The sequence below is a fragment of the Cyprinodon tularosa genome, unplaced genomic scaffold, assembly GCF_016077235.1.
Source record: "Cyprinodon tularosa strain WSP-4 unplaced genomic scaffold, ASM1607723v1 ctg1105, whole genome shotgun sequence".
NCBI classification, from domain to species: Eukaryota; Metazoa; Chordata; class Actinopteri; order Cyprinodontiformes; family Cyprinodontidae; genus Cyprinodon; species Cyprinodon tularosa.
In genome coordinates this window covers 6,422-28,576 of record NW_024037900.1, presented here as the reverse complement: position 1 = coordinate 28,576, position 22,155 = coordinate 6,422, and the positions used below count along the sequence as shown (strand labels likewise).

Genomic DNA, 22,155 nt, shown 5'->3' with positions numbered 1-22,155 from the left:
GTTTCCCATTATGGTTATGATTGAAGGACTAAAGTGTTTATGGGTGCCTCAGGGACCACAACAAATCACATTGACTTGAGAAACACTAATAAAACCTGATTCTCACAGTCACCTGGAGCTGCATTTTTACATATAGGTGAAGTGCACCAATCCTAGAAGTGTTGCTATACAGGCTGTCTGGGCCCCTGGTATAGCAGCATGACTTGGGAAAATTAAGGGCTCTGTGATCCCTGATATGAAACCTTGATGCGGCCAAAAAGCTTACAGCACCAGCAGGTATTCCAAGGTGGTCTCCCATCCAAGTACCAATAGATTCCCCACTGGTCTTCCCAGCAGAGAGCTTAATTATCGGCCCCGCTGCTCCCCCTCTCTGCATGATCCACCACATCCGGGCTGACAGTCTCCAACTCTCCTCCCCAGAGAAACACAGTCCACTCTGGGCCAACAAGCACCACTTGACCACCTCCAGGAACCTTCACCTCCAGGAGGTCCTGTGGGCCCACTCTTAAACACCCCCCCACGGACTAAACCATGCAGTACACGCCTGCAGGCTGTGTGGGCCCCTGGTATGGCAGCATGACTTGGGAAAATTAAGGGCTCTGTGATCCCTGATATGAAACCTTGATGCGGCCAAAAAGCTTACAGACTGCACGAAAAGTGAGATTTTCGTCCCCGTAAACCTCCGTAAACTCCCGCAGATCTCCCTGATTTTCGTCAGTTTCCGACAATTTGCTATCCGTGCTTGTCCGCGTTTGTCGTGCCACAAATTGTCGGAAACGGACTCTGACGTATGTGGAGAGCGATCAGCTGTACTAATGGCCCTAATTAGCATATGAATGCAGCAAACCCGCGCGGCTGGCCAGGTCTGGCTTGAATAACCTACTCAGTATTGTCTGAAACCACTATTCTCAAACAAATGAAATCGCTCGTGATTGGCAGCAAAACCAAACGTGGCCACGCCAGGCTTTAATTTTCTTACTGAGTATTGGACGGAACCACTTCTTTTTAAACAAGTAAAGTCGCTCGTGATTGGTTGGCATATATATATATTTACATATAAATTTACACATATATATTTATGAATATATATTTATTCATTCATATATTTATTCATTCATATGCTGTGTATTTATGTTATCCTTCACTACTACACAATTATTAGGCTACCATCAAGGACATGAATGAATTTATACAGGAAATGAACATTTGCCAGGAAGCTGTTTATGCAAAGAAAGAGCTTTATTAAAACACACACAACTATATACAACGCTTATCCAAACACATGCGTATCCAAAAAGTCCGTGAATGGTCCGCTGCTTCCTCGGGGTTGGAGGTAACTGGCAGCATTCCCTCCGAGGCAGGTCCGATGTGCAGACGCCTACTGTGCGTGGCCCTGTACTTCGGCATTGCTTCTAACTGGGACTGCAGATTAACATAGAGTTCAGAGAGATCCGGCCTACGAAATGGCGGCGACCGTACAATCCATCCAGAGACACCGCCGACGACGCCTTCTTCTTCGTCGGACATGAGGTCGACGGTGGCGGACTTACAGAGTTCCACTTCCTCATCTGCTAGCACACTCTGCCTCGCTTTCAGCAGCTGAAAAAAAAACAATGAATCAGCGCACTGCGTATGAACACAACACATCTATCAATGCACCTGAAAAATAGTCACCAAATAAAGTCTTACCCTCTTTCTTCTGGCCCGACTCCGAGCAGATTGCTTGGCAGCCTCCGCAAGCAACATGTTGGCTGGCAGCGTATATCTGAAGCTCCTGCGTACCGTCTGAAAATACGTCTTACAGGCAGCTGGAAAACAATTAAATGAGAGTGGTATGAATAAAAAAATCAAACGCAAGTCACAGTAAAAAGGAAGGAGAAAACATTAAAACAAGTCACTTACACACAGTGTCGTCTTTATCAACATCGTGCAAATCTGGACTTGCTGATATGGCTCCGAGCAAATAGGAGGTCTGTGAAAACAAAATGTACAGCTATGATCGGTATCTATCCGTATCCATTGCCTTTTACCGCAGAATGAAAGCATATTCTTTAAATCTTACCCTTGCTCCGGTTCATAGCGCCTGCAATTAGTCTCCGAGTTGTGAAGACGGCGTACTGCTTCCTGTGAATCACAAAAAATACACTTAAATAAAGCTTGTTCTTGCAAGGCTACTATTAGCCGCTATTAGCCGTAGCTTAGGCTAGGCTGCTTTTAGCTTAGCAGGCAGTAATCGAACATATATTTACCGCTAGCATCTCTTCTTTGAGTTCGTCTTGTTCGATGCAGAGTCGCCATCGCGTCCAAGAGGAGTTTTACCCCGAAATCCCACATACTCCGCTCCAGACCGCCTGCACAAAGCAAAGCATACATCCTCCACTGTGGCTGCACACCACGCCGCTCTGAGTTTCTTGGAGATCGTAAAGAGCATGCGCGAGATGAACCAGGGTTTCCGCGGATCAATAAAAATAATTAAAAAATCATTCTTTTTTTTTAAATCAAGGCCTTAATTGGCACTAAAATTATTTAAATATGTTAATCGAAGTATTTATAATTCTTTAATAAAAAATGCTTATTATCAGATATATTATATCGTTTCAGGCGGAGAAAAAGCTAGAGGATATATATATACGTATATATGTGTGTTTATATACATACAGGAGTCATGGAACGCTTACAGCTCCTTCATATTTCATGTACACTAATAACTTGTGTACATGGTTCTTGTTGATGACATTAAAATCATTTCAAATAGCATTAAAATAGCATTAAATTAGAGTCACTCATTCCTGTATGAACCCTGTGAGCGCTTAATTTAATATGACATATTAAAAAAATCTCACCATCATCTAGCATATGTTCAGTTTCTGCCCAAATATATATATATATTTTTGTAGATTTTTGTAACGGGGATAAGGATAATCCAAAACTGCTTTTTTTGAATGAACTTGTTCACTACTCCCAAACTCAGCATCTCTTTTCATTCCTGTAATAAGAAGTTTCTTTTGAATGGATTTGATTAAAGTTTAAGTCCCTCGGTATAAAATAAATATTTTGATGGAGATGAGAAATCTGCTTCCTCGTTGGTGAATAACCAATAGTTTGGATCCAATCATTTAAATAAACTGTGTTAGTTTTTTTTTTTTTTATATATATAAGAATTGTGCTATAATTTCTAGTCACCGATCTGTTGCTGCTATATTTTAATTTGACGAACTGGAATTTGTCGATGTTCTTTTTCCTGTTTGGTGCGATTGCAATTGCGGATCTTGACCTGGCCGGACCTTATGACCACAGTGTACCAATCTTCTGATGGCTACTTCCAACAGGATAATGTGCCATGTTATAAAGTGAATCATCTCAGACTAATTTCTTGAAACTTTTCCACTTAAGTAATTGTGAATTGAGCATATTGACAGACAACATTTTATTTTTTATCTTAAATGCAATTTTTTTTTTTTATAATTACTGCTCTAAATGTATTGCTCTGTCAGCTAAAGATCTGTTTTGGTCTCTATACTTTAATTAAATAAATCAATTCAAGCTAAAATGTAAGAGCTTATGTTGCAGAGGTAGAGTTGATACTTTGTCAGCTGTCCATATGGTTTGCGAAATCCAAAAAGTCTTATCCAGTCCCATTCATTCTTGTTCAACAGAAGATTTGTGAAGATGCTTTTGATGAGATGATGGATCCTTTCCCAGAAGAGGGTGCAGCCGGGACAGCGGAGGAACAGGTGTTCGAGGGTCTCAGGGTCTGAAAGACAAACTGTGCAGTCTCTGCCAAACTTTTCCTTGTTTATTTGGTGCAGGATGATGCCCGTAAAAATCCTTCTATGTTTTAATAAGAAATCTGTATTATTTGCTTGATGATGATTTAATTTGTAAAAAGAATTTGACCAAATGTTATATACTGGTATGCTGGGGAAAAGTATTAACCATTGTTTATGTGATGCCGGCTCTTTAACAGTCTGGGAGATGAGAATTTGATACCATTTTTTTGTTGAAACTGAGCCAATATTTACTTTTTGAATACCGGTTATGAAATGGAAGGTCGGGGTGTCATCCTGCACCTCCTGATGTCGTCCTCTCCTGCCAATGATCAAAGAACAGTGGAAAGGCAAAGCGGCCTGAACCTTTTTAGCATTCTGTACAATGGTGCTTCTTTTGTAGGGTAATCTGGATATTCTGAAAAGATTGAAAATTTTGTTAATATCCACTGATCCTTGATCATTCAAAACCTGCCCAAAGGTGTGAATGCCAGCTCTTCTCCAAGATGTGAAATTCAGCATCCCGCCTTCGCAGACCACCTCAGGATTGTTGAAAATCGGCAGCCAGAGACAAGACCTGTAATTGATATGGGTTATTAACTGAAATCTGATTTTATTCCAAGCATCAAAGCATTCTGCAAAGAAACCGTCTATTTGTGTTTGTTTTAAACTGCAGATTGAACATAGATTGAAGATATTTTTTGTACCAAAAGATTGCAAATGAGATAGAAAATAATCATGCCAGACGTGTTTAACTGGAGACGTTAGAAACCTGGCGATAAGTTTGATTCTTATTGCTTGTTTTTTGGATTGAATATCTGCTAATTTGAGTCCTCCTTCTTTATATGGAGCAATCATTGTTTTGTGACTAATTAAATTACTTTTGCTTTTCCAGATAAAGTTTGAGATTTGACTGTTGAATTTATTGAGCACTTGATTTGGGAGTTCGTAAACACTGAGCGGATAAATTATTTTTGAAATGATTAAACTGTTTAAGATGACTACTTTCCCTTTAATGGTTAAATTCCTTTGATTCCACAGGTTGAGTTGTTTCTGAACTTTTATGGTAGTGCTTTTCCAGGTCTCGTCTCTCGCTGCTTCTTGCCGCTTACCGAGATACACACCCAGGACCTTGACCGTGTCCTCCACCTCCCTAAACTCCCATCTTCCCGGCGTCCGAGCCGCCTCGCCGCAATACATGATTTCTGACTTAGTTGTATTGATTTTTGCCCCTGAAGCTGAACCATAAGTATGCAAATGGGTAATGACTAAATCCAGACTGCTTTCATTTTCAACTGTTATTGATGTGTCATCCGCAAACTGAAATATTTTACTGATGTTACCTTGTGGTGATTTTATACCTTGAATGTTTTTATCCTGTTTAATCAAGGTGGCGAGGGGCTCAGCTACCAGGCTATAGAGCAGGGAGGACAGAGGACACCCCTGTCTGACTGATCTGTATAATCGGAAGTAATCTGTGAAGTGGCCATTGCATTTAACTGTACTTTCTGCATTTGAATATAATAACTGTAACCTGCTGATAAATGACTGACCAAATCCAAATTTATTTAAAACTGCCCATAGAAAATTGTGTTCTACCCTGTCAAATGCTTTGCTGAAATCTACATTGAGAAATATTCCTTGTGAATTGACCATGGTTTGAATAGTTTGATTTATTGACAATACTGTATCGGAAATGTTTCTTTCAGGAATGCCGTAGGCTTGAGATGAACTAATTATGGTACCTATGACTGATTTTAACCTGTTTGCTAGTATCTTGGAATATATTTTGTAATCTGTGTTCAATAAACTGATGGGTCTGTAATTTTCTAAATTGTTTTTGTCCCCTTTATTTTTGTAAAGAATAGTTATGACCCCTTGTGAAAAAGTCCTGGGTGTGCACCTCGTCTGCTCCATGACAGAGAAAACCTGCAATAATATTTTACTAATTTGATCTTTGAACTGTTTGTAGAATTCAGCAGTAATGCCATCATGTCCAGGACTTTTATTGTTGTTTAAAGAATTGATGGCATGTTGAACTTCTTCCTCTGTCAACGGAGCATCGCAGCAGAGACTGTCTTCCCGAGAGAGTGAGGAATCGATCACACCGACAACCTGATTTATTTTTTCCTCAGAAATGTTTTCACTTGTGAAAAGCTTAGAGTAGAAAGTCTGAATTGTTTCTAAGATGCTTGTTATGTCTGATACTTTCTCCCCTTTCTCATTTATTAATTCATTTATCGTTGCATTCATTTGTTTACGCTTTTCCTGAGCAAGAAAGAAAGCTGTAGATTTCTCACCATCTGTTAAATATTTAGCCTTGCTGCGAATAATGGCTCCTTTACATTTGTTTATTTCTACTTGATCAAGTTGTTTTTTGATTACTACATAATCCGTGATATCTCTGCTTGGATCATTTTCAAGTTTATCCAATTCAATGTTTAACTTTCTTCTTAGGATATTTTCATCATGCATCTCTCTTCTTTTTTTTTGTTTACTATATTTTATTGAACAATTTTTGATTCTTGATTTTGCCTGATCCCACCATTTTAACAGGTTGTCAGTGTGATCCATTTCCCCACTCAGGGTCTGCAGCAGGACGCCGATTTCACCTCTGTAAGCTTCATCCTGAAGAAGAGCAGCACTCAGACACCAGAGACCCCCATTTCTGATGCCTCGTCCCATCTCAACCTGCAGGAAGGAGTGGTCGCTCCAGGCGTTGTCTCGGATGAGACAGGACGACACCTCGGGGACAAGAGAAGACGAGATCAGGCACAAGTCAAGTCTTGATTGTTTTAACTTTCCTAAAATTATTTGTTTTCTTGTGAATTGTTTCTTTCCTGGATTAAAAAGTCTCCAAATATCTATTAAACTATTATGTGTGATGATGTCAAACAGTGTGCTTCTGCTAGAATCTGCAGAAAACGTACAATTATTTGAAATATCCGATTTTGTGAGTGTTATGTTGAAATCTCCTATTATAATACAATTTTTTGTGAACCATTTTCTTAAATCTTGAAAGAATCTTTTCCTTTGTGTGTCTATATTTGGTGCATGAATGTTGATCAACCTGCATAATTTATTTTTATAAAAGAAATCTACAATTAACAATCTCCCCTCATTATCTTTATAGATCAAATGACAATTACACAACAAACCCTCTCTGAAAAATGTAGCCACCCCACCTGCATTTGTACCAGATACAGATGAGAACATTTTCCCCTTCCATTTATTTGACATTTCTTCTTCTTTCAAAATATCCCATTTGGTTTCTTGCAAACAAAGAATATCAAAAGATGTTTGAAAAATAATAGCATCTGCTTTATGTTCTCTGCGGAGCCCACGGGCATTAAGCGAGAGAAGTATCATAAGTATTGTTATGAAAGAGCAGATTACTTTGATCATTGTGTTTTATTTTTCCTTTTGGGTTTCTTCGTTGTCAAAGTACTAAGTCGCTTCCTTGAATGTAAAATTTTGGCAAGATCAAGATCAGGGTCCGAATCCATTTCCGAAGCCATTTTAAGTCTCTGTGGTAGAGCTTCATGATGGGTTTGAAAGGGTGGCAGTTGATCCTGCGACAGGATTGGGGATTGTGACATATCTGTCTCTGCATCGGGAGGAAGAGCAGAAACTTCTTCCCGCTCTTCCTCAACCAGATTTAAAATGGCTGCATTCGTCAAGCAGCCGACCCGAGACGGAACAACCGCACCATGCACCCCAGACACCTCCGAGTCTGGGCGCACACCCGCAGCAGCCCGTTCCAAATCCAGACCATTTTCACATCCTTCATCCTCGCACATCTCCTCCTGCTCACTTTCCCTTTCTTCCTCTCCATCCTCTATTTCACTCACCTCAGCACTTTCATTTCCTGTTTCTTCCGAAAACGAAACAGGACCCTGATCTTGATCTTCAACCTCACTTTTTTTACAAATGCAATTATCCATTTTATTGTTACACAATATGCATTTCTTTTCTTTCTTCCTGCTAGAACATTCTCTCGCATAATGCCCCTGGACTCCGCAGGAGTGACAGAAAAACTCAGGACAGTCTCTTAAAATATGATTTGGTTGTAAGCATACAGGTGCTGGTCATAAAATTAGAATATCATGAAAAAGTAGATTGATTTCAGTAATTCCATTTAAAAAGTGAAACTTGTATATTATATTCATACATTACATACAAACTCATATATTTCAGATGTTTATTTTGTTTAATTTTGATGATTACAAATGACAACAAATGAAAATCTCAAATTCATCATATCAGAAAATTAGAATATTGTGAAAAGGTTCAAAATTGATGGCCCCTGGTGCCACACTCTAATCAGCTAATTAACTCAAACCACCTGCAAAAGCCTTTAAATGGTCTTTCAGTCTAGTTCTATAGGCTACACAATCATGGGGAAGACTGCTGACTTGACAGTTGTCCAAAAGACGACCATCGACACCTTGCACAAGGAGGGCAAGACACAAAAGGTCATCGCTAAAGAGGCTGGCTGTTCACAGAGCTCAGTGTCCAAGCACATTAATAGAGAGGCGAAGGGAAGGAAAAGATGTGGTCGAAAAAAGTGTACAAGCAAGAGAGATAACCGCACCCTGGAGAGGATTGTGAAACAAAACCCCTTCAAAAATGTGGGGGAGATTCACAAAGAGTGGACTGCAGCTGGAGTGAGTGCTTCAAGAACCACCACACACAGACGTATGAAAGACATGGGTTTCTGCTGTCGCATTCCTTGTGTCAAGCCACTCTTGAACCACAGACAGCGTCAGAAGCGTCTTGCCTGGGCTAAAGAGAAACAGGACTGGACTGCTGGTGAGTGGTCCAAAGTCATGTTCTCTGATGAAAGTAAATTTTGCATTTCCTTTGGAAATCAAGGTCCCAGAGTCTGGAGGAAAAGAAGAGAGGCACTTCATCCACGTTGCTTGAAGTCCAGTGTAAAGTTTCCACAGTCAGTGATGGTTTGGGGTGCCATGTCATCTGCTGGTGTTGGTCCATTGTGTTTTCTGAGGTCCAGGGTCAACGCAGCCACATACCAGGAAGTTTTAGAGCACTTCATGCTTCCTGCAGCTGACCAACTTTTTGGAGATGCAGATTTCATTTTCCAACAGGACTTGGCACCTGCACACAGTGCCAAAGCTACCAGTACCTGGTTGAAGGACCATGGTATCCCTGTTCTTAATTGGCCAGCAAACTCTCCTGACCTTAACCCCATAGAAAATCTATGGGGTATTGTGAAGAAGAAGATGCAATACACCAGACCCAACAATTCAGAAGAGCTAAAAGCCACTATTAGAGCAACCTGGGCTATCATAACACCTGAGCAGTGCCACAGACTGATCGACTCCATGCCACGCCGCATTGCTGCAGTAATACAGGCCAAAGGAGGCCCAACTAAATACTGAGTGCTGTACATGCTCATACTTTTCATGTTCATACTTTTCAGTTGGCCAACATTTCTATAAATCCTTTGTTTTTATTGGTCTTCGGTAATATTCTAATTTTCTGATATGATGAATTTGAGATTTTCATTTGTTGTCATTTGTAATCATCAAAATTAAACAAAATAAACATCTGAAATATATGAGTTTGTATGTAATGTATGAATATAATATACAAGTTTCACTTTTTAAATGGAATTACTGAAATCAATCTACTTTTTCATGATATTCTAATTTTATGACCAGCACCTGTAATCTACACACTTTAACTTGTCTGTCATGAATGACTCTGAAATATTCTGGACCTAACGCAGTGTTAAATTTTACAGAATAAGGCAGAGACTGCACAGTTTCATTAAATTTAACTTTCACAAACCTTGTTCCGTCCGCAATCTTGGTTCCCGGCCACACCCGACGCTTGATGTCAGAAACTGCTCTTACTCCCCAGGTTTGAAGTTTCTTGTGTATTTCCTCGTCGGTTATGTATGCTGGTAGTCCCAAAAAAGATACGATCAGTTCATCATTTGTGAGTTCTTTGGCCATGACAGTCGATGTTCCCATTTTGAAGCCGTCCAAAAGCCTTTTTTTTGCTTGGGTATTACTAAGAGTTATTTCATATTTCTTGTCCGTTAACAGTCTACATGCTAAAAGTCCTCCACACAAAAATACTCTCCAGTTCATATAATTGAGTGAGGTATCGTTGCGTCCCAAACCAACCGGGGAGTTTCCCATTATGGTTATGATTGAAGGACTAAAGTGTTTATGGGGGCCTCAGGGACCACAACACATCACATTGACTTGAGAAACACTAATAAAACCTGATTCTCAGGGTCACCTGGAGCTGCATTTTTACATAAAGGTGAAGTGCACCAATCCTAGAAGTGTTGCTATACAGGCTGTGTGGGCCCCTGGTATGGCAGCATGACTTTGAAAAAATGAGGGCTCTGGGATCTCTGATATGGAACCTTGATGCGGCCAAAAAGCTTACAGCACCAGGTATTCCAAGGTGGTATCCCATTCAAGTACCAATGGATTCCCCAATGGTATGCCCAGCAGAGAGCCTCATTATCGGCACAGCCGCTCCCCCTCTCTGCATGATCGATCACATCCGGGGTGACAGTCTCCAACTCTCCTCCCCAGAGAAACACAGTCCACTCTGGGCCAACAAGCACCACTTGACCTCCTCCAGGAACCTTCACCTCCAGGAGGTCCTGTGGGCCCACTCTTAAACACCCCCCCACGGACTAAACCATGCAGTACACGCCTGCAGGCTGTGTGGGCCCCTGGTATGGCAGCATGACTTTGAAAAAATGAGGGCTCTGGGATCCCTGATATGAAACCTTGATGCGGCCAAAAAGCTTACAGCACCAGGTATTCCAAGGTGGTCTCCCATCCAAGTACTAACCAGGCCCGACCCTGCTTAGCTTCCGAGATCAGACGAGATCGGGCGTTCTCAGGATGGAATTTTTTTTTTTTTTTTTATCTTTTTTTATTAATAAAATTTAAATTTAAAAGAATAGGTGCAACTATATACAGTGAACAAAAGGAATAATCAAACATTGTTACTCATTTACAGAAACACCAAAGAAAAAAAAAACACAAAAAGAAACTTGTTACAAACCCATATCAACAAAAAATACTTTTGCTCTTAATTATCTACAGTGAAAAAATTTATGTTATGCACAAAATTAATCACATTGTCCAGTCCTGAAAATATTTGCATTTACTAAGCAGTCCAAAAATGTCCTGAGAAAGTTGTTTGTGAGTGCTTGTGAGTGTTTTCCTGTGATCTTCAAAAAGTCCTATGAACAGTTTCCAGCAATCCAGTGACTTATGTTCAAAGAGTTTGTAGTTCCTGCAAATGTATACTGAGTGTCTTGCGAGAGAAAGGATTATATTGCTTACGGTATGCAGATGAAAAGAGTTGTCTTTTTTTCTGTGTTCCAAAAAGTCTTATCCAGTCCCACTCTTTCTTTCCTTTGCTGATGCCCGGTTCCAAACTTTCCATTATCTCAGCAATCTTGTCCCAAAAAATGCTACGGGCAGGGCAGCGGAGGAACAGGTGTTCAAGCGTCTCGGGGTCTGAGAGACAAACGGTGCAATCTCTGCCGAACTTTTCTTTGTTGATTTGGTGCAGGATGATGCCTGTAAAAATCCTTCTGTGTCTTAATAAATAGTCGGTATTGTTTGCTTGTTGAGAATTAAATTTGGCAGGTAAGTTTGACCAGATCTGTTGAACTATTTTGTTAGGGAATATTAGCAACCATTTATTGTGGGATGTTGGTTCTTGTATGATCAGTGAAATGAGAATGTTGTACCATGTCTTTGTTTTTATTTCTTGAATGTGCTGTTTCTTGTTGCCTAGAGTGAGAAGAAAATTAAGGGCATCATCCTGCACTCCCTGATGTCGTCTCCTCCCATCAATGATCAGAGACCAGTGGTTTGGCAGAGCGGCTTGGATATTTTGGCAACTTTTAGCTATGGTGGTTTTTTTGACAAAAATATTAGCCGCTTTAAAATGATTATAGACTTTGTCGATGTCCACTGACCCCTGATCATCCAATATCTGCCCGAAGGTGTGAATGCCCACCCCTCTCAAGGACGGCAAATACAGCATCCTGCTCCCGCAGACCACTTCTGGATTGTTGAAAATTGGCAGCAAGAGATGAGACGTGTACTTCATGTCTGTTGACAAAAATGGTCTGACTTTATTCCAGGATTCAAGGATTTCAGCATGAAAAAAGTTTAGCTGTCTTCTTTGTACCGGAGTTGTGATGGAGCATAAATTGAAAATGGTGGACAATCCAAAGGATGATATTGCAGCTTCAAAGTAGTCATGCCATGTTTGATGAATGGGTGAAGTTAAGAAGTTGGAAACTAGTTTTATTCTTAAGGCTTGTTTTTTGGCTCCGATGTCAATAAGTTTGAGTCCTCCCTGTTTATATGAAGCAATCATTGTATTATGGGCAACCAGATTCCTTGACTGTTTCCAAATAAATGATGAAATCTTAGTGTTTAGTTGATTGAGTGTTAAACCTGGCAAATCATATACGGTAAGCGGAAAGATGATTTTTGAAATGATTAGACTGTTGACTATTACTGTTTTCCCTTTGATGGTTAGTTTCCTTTGCTTCCAAAGGTTTAAGAGCTGTTGAACTTTGGTTAGAACATTTTTCCAGGTCTCATCTCTCGCCACCCCATGCGGTTTACCAAGATGCACACCCAGGACCTTGATGGTGTCCTCCGTCTCCCTGAAATCCCACCTGCCCGGTGTCCGAGTCACCCCACCAAAGTACATGATTTGGGATTTTGAAATGTTAATCTTAGCTCCGGATGCTACACCGTATGTGTGAATATGTTGGATTGCTAGTTCTAGACTCTCTTCATTTTTGACTGTTAATGATGTGTCATCTGCATACTGGAAAATTTTACTGATATTACCAAGTGGTGATTCTATGCCTTGAATATTCTGGTCCTGTTCTATTAAGAGGGCGAGGGGCTCGGCCACCAAGCTGTAAAGCAGGGAGGACAGAGGACACCCTTGTCTGACCGACCTGTGTAACCGTATGAAATCTGTGAAATGACCGTTACATTTAATTTTACTCTCTGCATTTGAATATAATAACTGTAACCTGCTGATGAATGACTGACCAAATCCAAACTTGTTTAAAACTGCCCATAGAAAATTGTGTTCTACTCTGTCAAAAGCTTTGCTAAAATCTACGCTGAGAAAGATACCTTGGGTGCTTGACATGGTTTGGATAGTATGATTTATTGACAATATTGTGTCTGAAATACTTCTGTGAGGAATACCGTTTGCTTGAGATGAACTGATGATACTACCTGCAACTGCTTTTAACCTGTTTGCCAGAACTTTTGCATATATTTTATAATCTGTGTTTAATAAACTAATGGGTCTGTAGTTTTCTAAATCCTGTTTTTCTCCTTTATTTTTGTAAAGAATGGTGATAACGCCTTGTGCAAAGGTCCTGGGTGTACATCCTGTTTGCTCCATGGCTGTAAAAACCTTAAATAAAATTCCACTGATTTGCTCTTTGAAATGTTTGTAAAATTCTGCAGTAATGCCATCATTCCCTGGACTTTTATTGTGGTTTAATGAATCAATGGCGAGTTGAATTTCCTGACTTGTGATTGGAGCATCACAGCTGAGACAATCCTCCTCAGAGAGTGAGGACTGGATCACACCGACAACCTTTTCTATTTTCTCTGAGGAAATGTTGTCACTGGTGAAAAGTTTAGAATAAAAATGTTGTATGGTTTCTAGAATGTCTATTAAATCTATTACTTTTTTCCCTTCATGATTAATTAATTCAGTTATTGTTGCTTTTATTTGTTTCTGTTTTTCTTGACCTAAAAAGAAAGCTGTAGACTTTTCTCCTTCTGCTAGAAATCTGGCTTTACTACGTATTATGGCTCCTTTGCATTTCTCAACTTCAATCTGGTCTAGCTGTTTTTTCAATAGAATATAATTTGCAATGTCTCTAGTTGGATTATTTTCTAGTTGGTCTAATTCTACATTTATTAGTTTCCTTAGATTGTGTTCTGTCTGCCTTTCCTTCCATTTCCTTTGTTTGCTATATTTTATTGTAATATTTTTGATTCTATGTTTTGCTTGATCCCACCAGTCCAGCAAGTTGTCAGTGTGATCCACTTCCTCACTCAGGGTCTGCAAGAGGACACCGATTTTATCTCTGTACGTCCCATCCCGAAGAAGAGCGGCATTCAGACACCACAGACCCCCATTTCTGGTGCCTCGTCCCATCTCCACCTCCAGGAAGGAGTGATCGCTCCAGACAGTCTCTCTGATGAGACAGGACGACACCTCGGGGATAAGAGAAGACGACATCAGGCACAAATCGATCCTGGATTGTTTCAGTTTACCAAGTACAATTTGCTTTCTTGTATATTGTTTTTTTCTGGGGTTAAACAGTCGCCACAAATCTATCAAATCATTATTCCTTATGAGTTTAAACAGTTCATTTCTGCTGGGATCTTCTGAAAAAACACAATTAATTGAAATGTCAATAGTTGTTAGTGTGACATTAAAATCTCCAATTAATATGGTAGAATGTGTGATCCACTTCCTGATGTTTTCAAAAAACCTTTTTCTCTGTGTTTCTAGATTTGGTGCATGAACATTGATTAATCTATAATTAACATTATTGTATCTAAAGTCTATGACAATTAATTTCCCTTCATTATCTTTATGAACCAAAGCACTGTGTTGCACAACATTTTCTTTAAAAAGGACAGCTACCCCCCCTGAACAGTTATCAGAGGTGGATGAATACATTGTTCCTTTCCATTTTTTTGTATTTTCTCTTTCTTTCATATCATCCCATTTTGTTTCTTGTAAACACAATATCTCATACTTACGTTGATAAATTATCGCTTCAATTTTCTCCCCCTCTCTGCGGAGCCCACGGGCATTTAGCGAGAGAAGCAACAGACTGAGAGATATGAAAATAAATAAATGCATAATTTCTTGGTTTTCCTTTTCGGTCTTTTCGCAATCAATGCATTAAGCCGTTTCCTGGTTTCAACAAGAGTCTCAAGATGAAGATCAGGGTCTGTTTCCATGTCAGGGACTAGTTTTAACTTGTGTGGCAGGTTTTTGACTGGAGTCTGGAAGGACGGCGGGTGGTTTGGTGACAAAACCTGAGATTCTGGGGAGTTTAGTGCTTCTGCTCTGGGAGGAGGAGCAGCGACTCCTCCCCGGTCCTCCCCTCCGTGTTTCTGTGAAGCTGAGTCTGGCGGATGGTCCGCCTGAGAATCCCCTTCATCAGCTGCCTCAATAGACAGCCTGGAGTTCATTTCCTGAACTTCCTCCTGTTTGTCCTCTCCTCCTTCACCTGTCTCATCCATCTCCAGCTCCTCCTCCATCTCACCTTCACTCACACATTCATCCTCTGCGTTTGACTGAACAGAGCCCTGATCTTGATCAACCCAGTCTCATGGGAAAATGTACCCCCACTACGTTGGTCCACACTGCAAAACGTAGTGGAGGTACATTAATGGCCATTTTTTTGTGGTACTGTTACGTTTCTTCTACCTATACGCTTTCTATTGTTTTACGTCATAGTCACGTGACTTTCAAGATTCCAGCTGGGAGAAGAAAAAAAATAAATATATGGCCGACATTCGCTCATTTTTTTGTGGAAAGATTAATGACTTGAGTTTGTTTTTGCATTAAAATGAGTTTTGATTACATTTCTAGTGAGAAATGTATAGTTTGTTACCAGAATATTTACTCAGGGAATGTACATATTCACTTGCTTGTTCGTTTCTTGCAAAGATTTTTCAAGATAATGTGAAACTGTAACATTTTGGTATAAACATGGCTGAGATTTCTCTAACTTTTAGTGGGAAAATCAATAATTTCAATCAGTTTCTGCATTTAAATGGGTTTTTGATTACATTTATAGCGAGAAGTGTAGGGTTTATTTACATAATATTTCCTTAGTGAACATACATAATCACCCGCTTGCTAGTTTTTGCTACGTTTTTCGGATCTCGTCAGGATTATGTGAAATTGCAACGTTTAGGCTGCTACCCATCGCCTAGCATTTAGCTGCCGCCTCGATTCAACATTGAATTCTTTGTGATTTAACTCCATCTGACGATCAAACCCTCGCCACTGCGGCGTTGCGTCTCAGGTTGATTTTCAGATCAATGCATTACGTCGTGGCATACGGGAGAAACTAATTAAACTAGTTAAAAAAAGGATCATGGGTTAAGATCGGATGTGTTTTATTTGGAAATCTACCGGATCCTTTGTGCATTTCACTTCCTGTTTGGTGCGATCTCATTGATGGGTTTTGACCAGATTTTGACCAAAGAGGAACAAAAAATAAAAAATAAACAATTTAAATACACAACCAGCATATCTGGAATCAGTGACAGAGAACATACATAATCACCGGCTTGCTAGTTTTTGCTACGTTTTTCGGATCTCGTCAGGATTATGTGAAATTGCAACGTTTTGGCTGCTACCCATCTCCTAGCATTTAGCTGCCGCCCCGATTCAACATTGAATTCTTTGTGATTTAACTCCATCTGACGGATCAAACCCTCGCCACTGCGTGCGTTGCGTCTGAGGTTGATTTTCAGATCAATGCATTACGTCGTGGCATACGGGAGAAACTAATTAAACTAGTTAAAAAAAGGATCATGGGTTAAGATCGGATGTGTTTTATTTGGAAATCTACCGGATCCTTTGTGCATTTCACTTCCTGTTTGGTGCGATCTCATTGATGGGTTTTGACCAGATTTTGACCAAAGAGGAACTAAAAAAAATAAAAAACAATTTGAATACACAACCAGCATATCTGGAATCAATGACAGAGAGCGACTGGGACCAGAAGTTTATTAATTTCTCCCCACTGATTTCCATTCAAAATGTTTTCGATCCCACCGGGCTCTAGGGAAGGGGCGGACATACCGCCACCTACTGTTCATGAGTGTGTAGCAACATTGTTTTACATCTATTAAATTCTATTTTTTAATTTTGTATTCTGAAGATAAATAAATAATGCTTTCCTTAATCTATAAATATCTTTTATATTTCCTTTATTTCCCAATAATCCTTTAAGACTCCATTCTTGGCCTGTCCTCTTTTCAATTTCTTCCTTTCAGGTTCATATGTTTTGCAGTTCATCAATACATCTGCATTTTCTATCTCTCCACATCCTTCACATTTATCATTATTTTTCCTCCCTATTAAGTATAAATTGTCATTTAAATAAGTATGACCTACTCTTAATCTGATCATTATTATTTCTTCCCTTCGGTTTCTCTCATTAATATTTCTATTTAATACTGACTTTTGTACTTTATATAACCTTCTTCCTTTTTATCTTCATTCCACCTTTTTTGCCATTTTTCAATGTCTTTCCTCTTAATAAATGATTTTCCTTTCCCTAAAGGAATTGTAATTGTTATTGCCTCCTCTAATTGCTAATTTGTCTACTACTACTACATTTTCCCACTTTGACCTTTTAAGGTTAGCATATTGACCAAAAGCTGACACCAAAAATAAAGCAATCGATTATTTACAACAATATGCTACATTTAATGAAGACTAATACAGATTTTACTCTCTTATAAGAATTAGTTTTAGGTTTTATAGGGGAGAGTTTGTATCGGCAGTCATCTGGGAATCTTTTATGTATTTACTGGTAAAGAACAACCTCTCAACCCATTTAATGTAAATGTTGCGTCGAACCAGAAAGTTATTTGATGAGCATAGATGCATAAATATATGCATAGCTTTAACAAGGGCCTCATGAAGGTCTGTTCTGTTATTCTCTTTTGGAGAATATAGACATTGTGGGCATTCATTTCCCTGATAAGCTGGTGAAGATTCTTAGACATCCAGGTCATAATCATTCCAAAAAAAAAAAAAAAAAAAAAAACTTTGGACTTTGTTTTTCAAGTTTGAAGACTTCCCATTCAGGACGTTTTTCAATTCAAAATTACAGTAGCCCAACAAATCCTTGTTTTGGCTAAGAAAATATGCAAATTGAACCTGATGCCTGATCCCAATAGCTTGACTCTGAACCGAATTTGATCCCTATTACTTTTTGGCCACATGCACATTATTGTACTGCCTGGTCAACCCTAAGAAAATGTTCTGGAACTGCCACTGAACTGACACCCAATGCATGGAGGGTAACCCAAAAAGGGCCATTGTTAGAGAAACTGGGTGCCTACAAAGTGCTGTTTTCAAGCTAATTAATGGAAAGTTAGCTGGAATGAAAAGTAGACAAATAACAATTACAATTCCTTTAGGGAAAGGGGAAGGAAAATCATTTATTAAGAGGAAAGAAATTGAAAAATGGCAAAAAAAAAGGTGGAATGAAGATAAAAAGGAAGAAGGTTATATAAAGTACAAAAGTCAGTATTAAATAGAAATATTAATGAGAGAAACCGAAGGGAAGAAATAATAATGATCAGATTAAGAGTAGGTCATACTTATTTAAATGACAATTTATACTTAATAGGGAGGAAAAATAATGATAAATGTGAAGGATGTGGAGAGATAGAAAATGCAGATGTATTGATGAACTGCAAAACATATGAACCTGAAAGGAAGAAATTGAAAAGAGGACAGGCCAAGAATGGAGTCTTAAAGGATTATTGGGAAATAAAGGAAATATAAAAGATATTTATAGATTAAGGAAAGCATTATTTATTTATCTTCAGAATACAAAATTAAAAAATAGAATTTAATAGATGTAAAACAATGTTGCTACACACTCATGAACAGTAGGTGGCGGTATGTCCGCCCCTTCCCTAGAGCCCGGTGGGAGCAAAAACATTTTGAATGGAAATCAGTGGGGAGAAATTAATAAACTTCTGGTCCCAGTCGCTCTCTGTCATTGATTCCAGATATGCTGGTTGTGTATTCAAATTGTTTTTTGTTTTTTTTAGTTCCTCTTTGGTCAAAATCTGGTCAAAACCCATCAATGAGATCGCACCAAACAGGAAGTGAAATGCACAAAGGATCCGGTAGATTTCCAAATAAAACACATCCGATCTTAACCCATGATCCTTTTTTTTAAACTAGTTTAATTAGTTTCTCCCGTATGCCACGACGTAATGCATTGATCTGAAAATCAACCTCAGACGCAACGCACGCAGTGGCGAGGGTTTGATCGGTCAGATGGAGTTAAATCACAAAGAATTCAATGTTGAATCGGGGCGGCAGCTAAATGCTAGGCGATGGGTAGAAGCCTAAACGTTGCAATTTCACATAATCCTGACGAGATCCGAAAAACCGTAGCAAAAACTAGCAAGCGGGTGATTATGTATGCTCTCTGTCATTGATTCCAGATATGCTGGTTGTGTATTTAAATTGTTTTTTGTTTTTTTTTTGTTCCTCTTTGGTCAAAATCTGGTCAAAACCCATCAATGAGATCGCACCAAACAGGAAGTGAAATGCACAAAGGATCCGGTAGATTTCCAAATAAAACACATCCGATCTTAACCCATGATCCTTTTTTAAACTAATTTAATTAGTTTCTCCCATATGCCACGACGTAATGCATTGATCTGAAAATCAACCTCAGACGCAACGCCGCAGTGGCGAGGGTTTGATCCGTCAGATGGAGTTAAATCACAAAGAATTCAATGTTGAATCGGGGCGGCAGCTAAATGCTAGGAGATGGGTAGCAGCCAAAACGTTGCAATTTCACATAATCCTGACGAGATCCGAAAAACGTAGCAAAAACTAGCAAGCGGGTGATTATGTATGTTCACTAAGTAAATATTATGTAAATAAACCCTACACTTCTCGCTATAAATGTAATCAAAACCCATTTAAATGCAGAAACTGATTGAAATAATTGATTTTCCCACTAAAAGTTAGAGAAATCTCAGCCATGTTTATACCAAAATGTTACAGTTTCACATTATCTTGAAAAATCTTTGCAAGAAACGAACAAGCAAGTGAATATGTACATTCCCTGAGTAAATATTCTGGTAACAAACTATACATTTCTCACTAGAAATGTAATCAAAACTCATTTTAATGCAAAAACAAACTCAAGTTATTAATCTTTCCACAAAAAATGAGCGAATGTCGGCCATCTATATATATTTTTTTCTTCTCCCAGCTGGAATCTTGAAAGTCACGTGACTAGGACGTAAAACAATAGAAAGCGTATAGGTAGAAGAAACGTAACAGTACCACAAAAAAATGGCCATTAATGTACCTCCACTACGTTTTGCAGTGTGGACCAACGTAGTGGGGGTACATTTTCCCATGAGACTGGGTTGTCTTGATCTTCAGACTCACTTCTGTTACAGATGCATTTATTTTGAAAATTACTACAAACTTGACACTTATTGTTTTGCTTTTTAACAGAGCATTCTCTCGCGTAATGCCCCTGGACTCCACAGGAGTGACAAAAAAATTCAGGACATTCTCTGAGGATGTGACCAGGCTGAATGCATATTCTACAGACTTTAACCTGTTTATCATGGATTACTCTAAAATATTCAGGCCCTAGAGCTGTATTGAACCTAGCAGAATAAGGCAGAGACTGCACCGTTTCTGTGAACTTAACTTTCACGAACCTGGTTCCATCCGCCACCTTCGTTCCCGGCCAGAACCGCCGTCTGATCGCCGAAACTGCAGACACTCCCCAGCCGCGCAGCTTCTCCAGGATCTCCTCATCTGTGATGTACGCGGGGAGCCCGAGAAAAGAGACCACCAGTTCATCATTCACCAGTTCTTTAGCCATGATGTTTGTTGAGCCGATCTTAAATCCATCCATTAAACATTTCTTCCCTGCTGCGCTGCTCATCGTCACTTCATATTTCTTTTCCGTGATCAGCCGGCAGGCCAGCAATCCTCCGCACATTAATCTCACATTCTTCCTTAATTCCAGCGATGAAATCTTTTCCTCTCCTTAGATCTCGATTTGTACTGTATTTTCCTTCTCATATTTCTCCCTTTTATAAACCAGTCCGTCATCTTTTCTCTTGTCCGCGTGATGATCCATGTTTGAAATAACCAGGTGATCCGTCCGACTGTCTTTAAAACTCCGATCCATTAGGAAGGAAAAAACTCAAAATCACCCCCCCAACAGTAGAAATACTGTGGGGAGGGAAAAAAAAACTCAATCCGAAACAAACAAAAAATGTAAACTCAGGATGATAGAAACAAGAAAAAGAAGGAAAAAAAGAGGAAATAATGAAGCTCCCGCCGACGTGCTCCAAACAAACTCACTGACAAAGTGGGCGTGTCAAGGACCAATCGGGCGTTCTCAGAACGGTATGGCCTTAAGCTGGCAGAGCTCAAAGAACCTGCCTGCTTATACAGTATACAGTAGCAATCCGATGTGACCGTTTTGCTGTGAGCTGACACCACATGCCTACCTATGCTTCCTTTTGATCGGGTCTTGACAAAACTTGCAGAAACAATACTCTCCAGTTCATATAATTGAGTGAGGTATCGTAGCGTCCTGAACCAACCGGGGAGTTTCCCATTATGGTTATGATTGAAGGACTAAAGTGTTTATGGGGGCCTCAGGGACCACAACACATCACATTGACTTGAGAAACACTAATAAAACCTGATTCTCACAGTCACCTGGAGCTGCATTTTTACATAAAGGTGAAGTGCACCAATCCTAGAAGTGCTGCTATACAGGCTGTCTGGGCGCCTGGTATGGCAGCATGACTTAGAAAAATTGAGGGCTCTGGGGTCCCTGATATGGAACCTTGATGCGGCCAAAAAGCTTACAGCACCAGGTATTCCAAGGTGGTATCCCATTCAAGTACCAATGGATTCCCCAATGGTATGCCCAGCAGAGAGCCTCATTATCGGCACAGCCGCTCCCCCTCTCTGCATGATCGATCACATCCGGGGTGACAACCTCCAGCTCTCCTACCCAGAAAAACACACTCCCCTCTGGGCCAACAAGCACCACTTGACCACCTCCTGTAACCTGCACCTCCAGGAGGTCCTGTGGGCCCACTCTTAAACACCCCCCCACGGACTAAACCATGCAGTACACGCCTGCAGGCTGTCTGGGGCCCTGGTATGGCAGCATGACTTCAAAAATTTTAAGGGGTTTTGGATCCCTGATATGGAACGTGCACCTCCAGGAGGTCCTGTGGGCCCACTCTTAAACACCCCCCCACGGACTAAACCATGCAGTACACGCCTGCAGGCTGTGTGGGCCCCTGGTATAGCAGCATGACTTGGGAAAATTAAGGGCTCTGTGATCCCTGATATGAAACCTTGATGCGGCCAAAAAGCTTACAGCACCAGCAGGTATTCCAAGGTGGTCTCCCATCCAAGTACCAATAGATTCCCCACTGGTCTTCCCAGCAGAGAGCTTAATTATCGGCCCCGCTGCTCCCCCTCTCTGCATGATCCACCACATCAGGGCTGACAGTCTCCAACTCTCCTCCCCAGA

General features: G+C 40.0%; 2 protein-coding genes and 1 pseudogene across 3 annotated transcripts; all 3 read right to left on the bottom strand.

The window, feature by feature from the left end:
• Positions 1-6,228: 6,228 nt before the first annotated feature.
• Positions 6,229-9,794, bottom strand: LOC119791746. The gene is made up of 2 exons (XM_038298029.1): positions 9,461-9,794; positions 6,229-7,846 (listed from the first exon to the last, which is right to left on the bottom strand). Exons 1-2 carry the CDS (start codon positions 9,764-9,766, stop codon positions 7,169-7,171), a joined length of 984 nt encoding a protein of 327 aa, XP_038153957.1. The 5' UTR covers positions 9,767-9,794; the 3' UTR covers positions 6,229-7,168.
• Positions 9,795-10,571: 777 nt separating this feature from the next.
• LOC119791772 lies at positions 10,572-10,670 on the bottom strand (annotated as a pseudogene).
• A 577-nt stretch (positions 10,671-11,247) lies between these two features.
• LOC119791735 lies at positions 11,248-21,872 on the bottom strand. Of its 2 annotated transcripts, XR_005281897.1 has the most exons (3): positions 20,014-21,872; positions 13,849-15,169; positions 11,248-11,890 (listed from the first exon to the last, which is right to left on the bottom strand). XR_005281897.1 is itself a non-coding variant. In XM_038298012.1 (2 exons), exons 1-2 carry the CDS (start codon positions 20,590-20,592, stop codon positions 14,657-14,659), a joined length of 1,092 nt encoding a protein of 363 aa, XP_038153940.1. In that variant the 5' UTR covers positions 20,593-21,872; the 3' UTR covers positions 12,031-14,656. The 2 variants fall into 2 exon arrangements, 1 of the variants encoding a protein (XP_038153940.1); XM_038298012.1 differs by lacking the exon at positions 11,248-11,890 and having other exon boundaries at positions 12,031-15,169.
• Positions 21,873-22,155: the final 283 nt, after the last annotated feature.

Excerpts from the sequence above, each read along its gene's own strand:
- LOC119791746 (XM_038298029.1), bottom strand. The coding sequence starts at position 9,766 with ATGGGAACATCGACTGTCATGGCCAAAGAACTCACAAATGATGAACTG. Across the intron at positions 7,847-9,460 it reads GACAAGTTAAAGTGTGTAGA|GTATGCTTACAACCAAATCA; the intron begins TTACAGGTGCTG and ends TGACCAGCACCT.
- LOC119791735 (XM_038298012.1), bottom strand. The coding sequence starts at position 20,592 with ATGTGCGGAGGATTGCTGGCCTGCCGGCTGATCACGGAAAAGAAATAT. Across the intron at positions 15,170-20,013 it reads GTAACAGAAGTGAGTCTGAA|GATCAAGATCAGGGCTCTGT; the intron begins GATCAAGACAAC and ends TGAGACTGGGTT.